This window comes from Cynocephalus volans, chromosome 11, assembly GCF_027409185.1.
Source record: "Cynocephalus volans isolate mCynVol1 chromosome 11, mCynVol1.pri, whole genome shotgun sequence".
Classification (NCBI taxonomy): domain Eukaryota; kingdom Metazoa; phylum Chordata; class Mammalia; order Dermoptera; family Cynocephalidae; genus Cynocephalus; species Cynocephalus volans.
The window spans coordinates 5,289,813-5,300,745 of NC_084470.1; the positions used below are offsets into that span (position 1 = coordinate 5,289,813).

At 44.4% G+C, this 10,933-nt stretch overlaps 1 gene segment (V, D, J or C); it reads right to left on the reverse strand.

Moving 5' to 3' along the window:
* LOC134390938 (T-cell receptor gamma chain C region C10.5-like) overlaps nucleotides 1-9,180 on the reverse strand; it is a 34,981-nt gene extending 25,801 nt beyond the window's left edge. Inside the window, 2 exon segments of the C gene segment in view lie at nucleotides 8,716-9,029; nucleotides 9,138-9,180. Coding sequence covers nucleotides 8,716-9,029; nucleotides 9,138-9,180 — 357 coding nt within the window.
* Between the last annotated feature and the right edge of the window lie 1,753 nt (nucleotides 9,181-10,933).

Below are 10,933 nucleotides of genomic sequence, written 5' to 3' on the forward strand. Positions count from 1 at the left end.
GTCAAAGGAAAACTTGTAGCAGCAGTATTTACAATAGCCAAGAGATGGAACCAGCCTAACTGCCCATCACCAGATGAGCAGATACGGAAAACGTCTATCTACACAATGGAATACTACTCTGCTATAAAAAAATAATGAAATACTACCATTTGCAGCAACACGGATGGACAGAGGAAGTTATATTAAGTGAAATAAGACAGGCACAGAAATAGAAATACTGTGTGTTCTCACTTATTTGTGGGAGCTAATAAAAATAAATAAATAACTATACAAATAAATAAATAGTGGGGTGGGGGGAAAGAAGACACAATTATAACAACTCCTTGAACTTGTGAAAATAAATGAACAGGTACGAGGCAGATGGGTGGGGGCAGGAGGGGGAGGGGAAAAGTAGGAATTGGGTAAAGGGACACAAAAATCAGCTACATTCTATACTGATAAATTAAAATAAATAAATAAATAAATAATAAATTTAAAAAGTTTTAGAAATGTGAAAAAAAGATGAAAACGCGTTCCTAAGCATCATTGTTTTCACTGAGCTGGCTAAAGTGACTTAGTTATAATGGGAAAGGAAAACTCATTTGTTGAACTTTCATATATGAAACCTCATTCAGTCCTCAGCAACTCCATGTGATCGTACATCCTATCCCCACCTAAAGTTGGATAAGCAGATTGAAAAAGCAACTTTCCCAGATCACACTGTCAGTAAGTGGCCCAGCAGGAATTTGCAACCCAGGAACATGTCACACAAAAGGCCTTGTATTTTCTGTAATTCATTCATTCAAGTCAACCAACGATTCTGACTTCCACATGACTTTGTTCCCAGGAAGCTTCCCATAGATATGGAAGCAGAAACAATCTGGGACACTGAAGCCAGCCCAGCCCCCAGAGGGATGCACACAGACAGGAAAGTTCCCCACTGAAAGCAGCAGCACAGGTTGGGCCCCGAAGTTCTTGCTCAGACCATGCTCAGGACATTTGTGCAGGAGAACGTGCTGTGTGCACAGTAGTCAGGTCCCTCTGGGAAATAGTAAGGAGGTGCATGCTTGCACAGGTCAGACTGGAAAGGAAGGGGTTTTGTTCAGTTCAGTGGCAAATTCTGATGCAGTGTACACCAGCAGGTGCAGCCGTACATCCTGGTGTCTTCCCCAGCCCCTCAGTGTACCCTGAGACTCCAGGACAAGTTGATCTTTGGTTTCCTTGCTTCGTGTGCTTCCTAATCCCTTGTTCCTAGACAACACTTTCATCTGAGGAACTACACAGAATTCATTTTATAGGTTGTTCTGGCTCTAGTGGTACCAGCGTACATATACCTTCTTCTGTAAGCTGTTTGTATTTGGCATTCACGAAATGCTGTATTTCGTTTTTTCTTGGTGATGAATGTTACAGGTTGTGTTATGAGAATGTCTCCACCTGTTCTGGGGGACAAAGAAGCAAAAATTTTGAAACTTTTCAAACTTGTGAAATTTTGAGTTCCATTAAGATATTATGCATTTGTTTTCTATAATGACGAGACTGGGGTCTGAAGATTACTTTTTCTTCCTGAGGAATTCAAGGTCATGGTGGAATTTGTCAGCTGACTTTGAGTGACCACATGGCTTTCTTCCACCTGGATGTGGTGTGATGTCCTTTGGCTAAAGCCACTTGTGAGTCTGCATGGTGGCCACCACAGTGACCAGCAGCAGGAGCAGCCTCTGCCAGCAGCTGTCCAGAGAGGTGCCGAGCACGGCGATCACTGAGCAGCTCTGAGGTGTGAGGAGTGACGAGGTGGCAGACTGAGCACAGAGCTGAGCCCTGCAGACTGCATAGAACAGGACCCGCTTCCGCACATCCTGTGTAAATTGGTTTTCCAACTCAGTTTATCAGCACATTTTTCTCATTACTGTGTGGTTCTAACCATCTGAAGATGTTGGTGTCATGAAGCCATTTTCATGTTAAAGGTCTAAAGTTTCTTATTGGTCTAAAACAGAGAGAGAGGGACCCTAAAGTCTGCATGTGTCATGCCTCCTGGGAAAGGGTTGTGAGATCGCTACCCATCACTGCACTTCACTGGAAACCACAGGCACAGGCTAGGAAGGGAGCCTACCTAGGTATGACCCTGCTTTATACATTATGTGACTCAGCCAGGGAAAAATTATTTCAGCCTCTCTTACCTTTGATTGTTACCATTAAATGGGAACCTCACAGATACTGTGTCCTCAGGGTGTCTTCATACACCTTAAGCACAAAAGTCATTGTTATTTCCTGTTACAAAATGAGCACATCCTCTACAGGGATATAAAGAAACACAAGCAGGAGAGAAAACAGTCACTCTTTGTCCCACCATCCAGAGACAACGACTATTAAATGCTGGTTGTACTCCTCATGTGGTGGTCTCTGCCCATAATTCTAATTCTGATTTGTTTCACGTAGATACCATAAGACCATTGCATTCAATTGCATGCTCCATCTTCATTGCTTAAGATGACAGCAGGGATATTCTGTAGTCACTTCCTTGCCATGTTGTGACTCTTGGCAAGAACCCCCGGTTCACCGCCATGTTGGGCAGCAGATCACTTGGGATTCCACAGATTGCTTTCATTTTATATGGCCAGTCCCACAAAATATGGGAGCAGAAGAACAAGCCTGACTAGACTTTTCTACTTTCCTTAGACTAAGTTATCAGGATAGGAGTTTGTTTTTCTCAGGGCATCAGAGACTTCGGGGATCTCAGCCATACCCGGTTCTTGTCTCCCCACTTGCCTTTGAGTCTTCCCTTTGTTGTGCTCCCCGGAGAGCCTGTCTCTCCTGAAGCTCTCTTAGCTGTATCCCACTGCTGTGTTTACTGCAGGCTTGTTAGCATGGTGGTGAGAGGTGGGGAAGGGGGACGTGCTCCGCTGTTTTCATTACACTTCTGTCTTAAACTGGCAGAGTGGAACTGGGCTTGAGGTCATGGCCTTGCACTTTCTCTCCTCGTGCCCTCCCTCAGCTGCCACAGGCATGTACTAGTGCCCCCGGGCTGTGGTTGGATACCCACCTTCTGCAGATTAAAGCCTGGCCCTTGTGGAGCTCGGAGAGGCGGGTGTGGGCAGAGTTTAGGTGGGGGCCTCCTTTCTCCCCCTACACCTGTGATAAGATTCCACAAGGGCCCTCTCCTTAGTGCAGACTAAGTCTTCTCTTCTGAAGTGGAGAGGGGCTGGGATGGGTCTGGGCGAGTCTCAGCAGGGGCTTCTGTTCCCCTCCTTTGGCCAGTGGCAAGGAGGGAGCTTTCTCTGGATTCTCCATGACATTTCATGCAAGAGCCTGCTGGGGTTCCTGAAGAAAAAGCCTAAAAGATGGTGGGAAATTCCCTGTATGTGTGGTCCCCAAGGGTTTCCATTCTCCCACTAGTCTGAACTCAGCCCTTCTTATTTCACTAAGACTTTCTAGTTTCATCTTCATACCAGTTTTCTCTTTAGCTGTAGGGACCACATATTATGTAACATTTTTCTTCCTGTGCTTCAGAGGCAGGATAGTAGTGTGGTTCAGATATTGAGCCAGAAAAGTAGACACTTCCCACCAAATTTTGTAGCTCTGTGAACACAAAGTAATAAAATCTCTATACCTCTGCATCCTCATCTATAAAATGAAAATCATGAGAGCACCAATGGCAAAGGATTGTCACCAGGATGAGATGAGTCACATGTATAGCATTCACCACACTGCCCGATAAGGAGCACGAGGCACTGAATAAATGGCCACTGGGCCATCAGGCAGGCTCACAGGCAGAATCGCAAGGAAGAACATGCTGGTGGGGGTCTCTCCCCTCCACAGAGGATCTGAGGACTGTGCAAAAGGACTGTGTGCTTTGAGCTGTAACAGGACCCCTGGGTGTGAAATGCTCAGTGTCTTCCTCTCCAGAGCAAAGGGCTTGAGCCCCTACCACATTCACCCCCTACAAGAATGACACAGAACTGCTTCAGGGGGACAGGGCAAAGTTGAAGATGCAGGGGTCTTTGGGTTTAAAACGCAATTTCATCACTCAAATTAATCATATGAAAGTGTGAGAAATGAGCAGTACTTTACAAAAGTGTTGTGACAACTGTGTGAGATGCGTGACGTACCAGCACGTGTCCTGCTGCTCAGTGATGCCTCCTGGACCCTGAGCCATCTAAACCTCCAGGAAGTCTCCGGACATGAAAACGGCACATGATTGATCTCAGAAGATCCTGATGCGTGAAGGTAATCCAGGCCTTTTGAAGCTGAGGGGGCGGGTGCTGGGAGGTGGAGGACAACCTGGGAACCGGGCTGAGGGCTGGTGCTCATGCTGGGCCGGATGTGGTAGGGACACACCTGAGAGGGGCTTCTGTGTGACTAGTCTTGGCGCCCCTCCAGCTGGGGTTCCAGCAAGCACATAAATACCCACATTCCCTCTTCAAGGTCACAGTGGAACTGGGAACATCATTTTTGGCCCCAGCACCTACCTGAACTTGAGCAGGTGACATTGTTGAGGAAAATGTGTCAGGTCGTGCTTCAACCAGTATAAGTGGCTCGAGATCACCACATATTCTTATCCAGAAGTGAATATTTCAGGTAGCTCCAACCTTAACTGTCCCAAACCAACTGTAAGCAAAGAAGAGGAATCTGTATGAACATCTGATATATAAAGATGCGGCATTAAAGGATTCCTTTGCTCTCTCTTCAAGAGTTGAAATAGTTGGGGAGCAGCTGTGAGCCCAGATGAGTGCTTCCCACAGTGACATCCTGCTGTGTCGCAAGAGAAAGACAGGAAAGTGAGGTCTCAACGCCCAGATGTCTCAGTGGAACAGGAGTAAGTGTTCGCTTCTTCGTCTTCATGAAATTTAGTCTTGCGGTTCGGGGGGAAGGGTGGACATCACCGTCAGCCACAGCACCCGATGACAGGTGTCACTGTCAAGGAAACATATATCAGATGAGCCCAAATCTGACTTTGGTGTCAGCATCCCAGTGTATGGCTTTATTTTCAAAGTCTTGGCTGGATATTTTACAAGATAAAAAAGCATCTTCGTCTTTTTCCCTGGAAATCGATATTTTAAACTTTAACTCCCTGAGAATGACTGTGAACAAAGAAAATGCTCATGAGCACCTGGCATATAAAGGGAAAGCATTAAAGAATTTCTCCGTCTGTGGTTCAGACTGAAGGGACAGAGGAGCAACTCTCAATGCCAGAGGGAGAAGTAAATGCTCCTGGTGCTGACAGCTCCTGTCTGCCAGGCTGTGTCCCCAAGGAGAAGCAGGAAAGTGAGGACACCAGTGGTTAAGAGATGTAGGTGGCAGGAGGCAGCATGGCCCGAGCCGGTGCCATGGAAAGAATGGGTGAGTCAGGGGGACTCCAGTACACTCTTCCCTGTGGAGTGCAGAGCGGGTGTGTCTGAAATGCAGTTTCTGCCCATCCCCCACTCCCCAGGAGTGCCCTGCAGATGTGGTGACAGGGCACTGGTTAGGAAGAGCTCTTCCTGTGAAGGGTGAGGTGTGGGTGGTTGGACAGGGTGGCAATTAACTTACTTCCCTCCCCTTCTGATCTCTCCTCTTTTGTTTTACACAGCAGCATTGCCCTAGCGATATGAGGTCCTGTCTTTTGTGATCGATGCAAAAATTTCTCTCCCTGTGGATTGGCTATGGATCAAAATCTCTATCTAAGATACTGAAATAAGGCCTGTATTTCTCAGTACATAAAATAACGACTGAAAATGTGTTCTTATTTGATAACAAAATTTATCAATGATAGCAAAAGTACATATGTTTGGACAGTGAGGTACATTGTTTTTTAATTAATTCGGAGGTCACCATTCATTTCAGCCTCAGAGAGACCAAATATCAACTCTGTGTTCCCATCTAGAAATGAGAGAGGACACTGTGGAAACAGGGTCAGTTGCACTTGTCCTGGCCTGTGGGGCTGGTCTCTTGAGCAGCCTGGGATGTGGACCTCTGCTCCCCAGACCAGAAAGTAGGACCTGGGGATCCTGTGAATGGGACTGTGACTCAGCAGGTCAAGCTGAGGCTTGCTTTCCTGCATTTCTGACAAGCTCCTAGGTGAAGCAGGTGCTGCTGGTTCACAAACCAGACAGCAAGTCCCGAGGACTTAAAGTATTATTCGACATGAGTTTATTTTGTAATGTGCAATAATAACCCTTGTAATCAATGAAATGCCTCCATTTATTGAGCAGTAGGCATGCTCCAAGCACTCGGAAGAATTTTTCATGTGTTATTTAGATTACTCTTTGCAACAGTTCAGGTAAATATGATGTTCTCTATTTTTGAATGAGGAAAATGGATCAATGATATGTGAAGTAATTGATCCAAAGTCACACAGTGAATATGGAGAGGGTAGATATATAGGAAACGATCCCTGAGAAAACAGAGAAATTAGGAAACATAAAATTACATGTCTCTCATAAGTACATCATCTAGGACAGTGATTGACAAATGCTTCCTATAAAGGGCCAAAAAATAAATATTTTGGCTTCAAGTGGCAGCTACTGCACTGTCCCCTGCACTGCAGCAGCAGCCGGCACCGGGTGTGAGTGAGTGGGCAGGGCGGTGTGTTAATGCACCCGTGGTCACTGACCTGGTAGCAGGGTGTGACCCTTTGCTCCATGGTAATCACTGCTGCCTTTAAGGCTAGTTATGGCTCTGAGTTTTATTTATTCATTTATTTATTCTTTTCTGAAAGCTAGAGAGTAGTAATACGATTACGTGGGAAAATAAACATACAAAATTATTTTGTGTGCCTTATTCAAGTATGTGTTGTTAGATAAGAGGTTTCATTATTAAAAGGGTGAATCAATAAAATATTGAATCTGTTTTGCATATGTGTCTTTTGAATTGATAGTAGTTTTTCACTAAAATGTGTGAAATCTGTAAAAGTGACAAGAAGTAATTAAAACGATCCATCCTTCCAGAGACAACCACTCTGTCAACTTTGGAGAATTTCCTACTATTTGTTCTTCTGTATACCTTTATGGATTTGAGAGTTTACTGTGTAAACCAGTTCTGTGTCCCTGCTAATGTGTGGTAAATATTTTCAATTTTACTTATAATTTTTCAGAAAACATTGTACTAATGGCTGCATGGCATTTCATCCCTTTACAGCCACACAGGTAAGGTATCCCTGTCCCTCCTGCTCATCACTTCAGTATGTCACCAGCTCTGCATCCCCGTGAATATCCCAGGGGTGTGTGGAAACGTCGAGGTGGCTTCTCCTCCTGAGATCTGACCCTGTGTGGCCACCGCAGTGGACTCTGCACTGCTCTGCAGATGAAATGAAATAATCTGTGGAAAGGACTTAGCACGGATATCGTGTGAAGCTGAGTCCCCTCTTTCTATTCACACCTGTCAGGAAAGCGTTGATGTTCCCAGAATTTTCTCCCTGTGACGATCCTCTTCTCACCTGTGCTCCTATGTACGCGTTAGGTGAGAGGCAGGACTGCTGAGACTCAGGCACTGGGGACATCCCACTGTGGAGCACCAGGGTCAGGAGTCGGGATGGGACTGGGACACACACCCCAGGGTGACGCTGCTGTGGAGCCCCCGGGGTCCCCTCATGCGGCGTTCAGCAGCATCTCTGCTCCTCGTGCTACACCTGATCCTTGGAAGGGAGACATGGAGAGTGAGCACGTGGCGGTTATTTCAAGAGCTCTATGTAAACCGCACGTGTGGCAAGTAGGTGGTAAGACCTCGTGTTACTAAAGGCAGCGGCGTCAGGAACATTTCCAAAGGGAGCATTTTCCCTCATTAATCTCCTCCTTGTTTGGAAGTGGACAGTGGAGGTGGGAAAAGAGTTCTGTGGTTTTACATTTTACATTTTGTTTCACAATTCTCTGAAAGTTCCCTACCACTCACCTATGAATCACAGAATAAACAAAATAATCCTCAATAATTATTTTTTATTATATTCATCTGTGAGGAATATCACACTTGTTTCCTCTACAGATGCAGGGGGCATGAATTATCTTTCTTTCCAACCATGTGATCGCATCTTACTCAGGATTGGGGGGTGTTTTTGGCAGAAACCTGGAGAATAAGGTCATGAAGGCACCTGTGCTGCATTGGCGTCACCAACTGTGCCCAGGGGCTCGGTTCCGATGGAGCCCTGAGTGTGGAGTGACCGCAGCCTCTTCCCCTGGGACAGAAGACTCGTACTTCTGTCTCTCAAGTGCCGCAAGTAGCTGATGGTTTACTTAGAGCTTTAGGGTCTCTGGATTTCTTCAGGATGGCCTCAGGGTGCTAATAAAAGTCATGAGATTATTACATTTGACAGATCATTCTACCTCTGAAAACCTCCAATGCTCATGAAAAATAACAACGGGAAACACTTACGTGGCATGCACACCCTCCCCTGGTGTGCACACCCACCCTGCCTTCATTCAAAAGCTTTCAATCTCTGGAAATCACTGTCTGTGCAGTGAACTGATGGACAAATGGGTTTTGCTCTGACCCATCCACCCCATATTGTCAGAGTTTCAAGACAGACTAATTTAGTAGGAAATAGTGTCAAATATAGTCCTTAATTTGGACCGTAATTGCTGCCACCACGTGGGGCTCGCTGTGGAAGCAGAAGCGGAGACTCTTCCTGCAAAGTTCCAGAAGTGCTGCAGGGAGGGGATGCCCGGGCCGGTGTCCTGTGGAGCTGCCCGCTGTGGTTGCCCACAGTGACAAGGATGTGGGTTGGCACAGACATGCAGAGGTTCTTGTGTAGCTTATTTCAGCAATTCTAATGCTGTGCTCAACCCAACAGGCACAGTAATATGTGGCCTCATCTTCTTTCTCTAAGAAACGTATTTTCAAGGTCGCAGTGGAAGTACGAGAATTTTTACTTGCCTCGAGTTTGTTCCTCATCCCACCTAAGTGACCTTGAGCAGTGGTTGTCGAAATGTACATTAGGTGTTCTAAACCTTGATTTGGTTTCTGCCAGTACCAGTGTACAACTGCACTTTCAAAGTTTTGGACGGACACCTTACAAGGTATTTGGACACTCTCGCCGGTTGCTCTGGAAATTGACATTTCAGGTTGTTCCAACCGCCCAAGTCCACCTGCAAGCAAAGAAGAGAAATCCCCATGAGCAAACGATATGTAATGAGGCCATAATGAAGAGTGACTTCTGTCTCTCCTGTAGACTGAAATGACTGGGGGCTACTCACATGCCCAGAGGCCAGAGAAGAGGACCATCTCCAGCAGCAGCATCCTGCCTCCCAGGCGGGCTCCCCAGCACCCGGTAGCCGGAGGTCACAGGCCAGTGACAGGCAGGCGGGGCTGTTCTGGTGTCTCCGGAGAAGTGGTAGGTGAGGTGGCTCCCTGGGGCTTTTTATGAACTGCTACAGTTCTGAGCAGTTCTGAGGTCTCCTGTACCCACGAGTGCTGGGAAGAAGGGTAAGTGAGTTAAGCATCTGGAAAGAAATCCCTGGCATGAATGTGCACATCGCGGGGTGGGGCAAGGCTTGTTCTCTTACCCATTCAGTCATTCACTGACATTCCATACTGTGGAAACATTGTTCTAGAAATATAAGGACATACATGCTGTGTTCAGTCCCTATGTCTATATTTCTGTGATTTGCTGTTGATTCAGGACTCACCTAAGAATGCTGATCTTTATTTTTCCATAACACACAACAGAATAAAAAGTTAGATGCTGGAATATGTCATTGACATTATTTATTATGCCATATACACAAGCACTGGGGTATTTAGTGTTTTTGAAATCAATTGAGACGTCACCAAGCAGCTTATGACTCAGAAAAATCAAATTTTATTTGTAATCCGGATGCATCCAAGAATAGACTAGACTACAATTGCTGGCAGATGTGAGGCAGAGCAGGCTGTGGAAATCAGCTTCTACTTGCCCAGGACCTTGGAACTGTGTCTTGAATGTTTGTCACATGAAGGAGTATTTTCAAAGAAATGTTATGTTTAATGTGTAGCGATAAGGTTTGAGATTAATTTAGCATCTAATGTCCATAGAGGACTTGCGGCTTGTCAGGCATTATTCTTGATGTGTTCTTATATTATTTTATTTAACACCTCAACAGCCCTGTGCAATGGGTGTTATGGTAATCTCTGTTTGACAAATGAGGACAGTGACAAAGAGAGGTTAAGTGACTCATTCCAAGACCCAGAGCTGGTACATATAAGAACTCAGATAAATAATAACTCTTCATTAAAGGAAATCTCGATAAAATGAGTTACAATAATGACAATAAATGTACCCGTCATTACCTTTTCCTTTGAATTTTTCTCTGCATATTTATACATAGAAGTAGAATTGCTTGGTATTATTTATACATGTATAAGAGTGGAATTTGCATATTTGGCTTAATATTCTCTTCTTTTGATTAACTTGTTATCATGAGCAATACTGCAGGTCTTCAAATAATCTATATGAACATTATTTTTAATGACCAGAGAAAATTAAACACACTTCATACCACTTAACCCTGTAGAATGTTGAATGTGTTATTTAAGCTCTGTGGGCCTCAGATTCCACACAGGTCTCTTGCCTACATATATATTTCTTGGAGGTCGAGTGGCTTATATTATAACATTACACAAGGGTAATGCATAAAATGCTCAGATATTTGTAACTAGCATATCATGAGTCTTCAGTGATGCTATCACGTCTTGGTATTACTAAGAAAATAAGAACAAAGTATTTTGTTAAATATTTTTTACAGCAAACAATAGTATCTCATTTAGGGAAAACATGTAACATTAAGAAAAGTACACAGAAGAAATTAAAACCATCTATTAACTCAGGAATAATAATTCTTAAAATTTTGGAGAATTCCCTTCCCTTTCAAAAAAAAGAAATTCTTGTATTGATACAGACATATTTTTAAGAGGTTATTATATACTTTATGAATCTTTTTTTATATTATATTGTGAACATTTTCTAATTATATTGATAAATCCATAAAGCATTGTTTTCAAAATCTACGTAGTA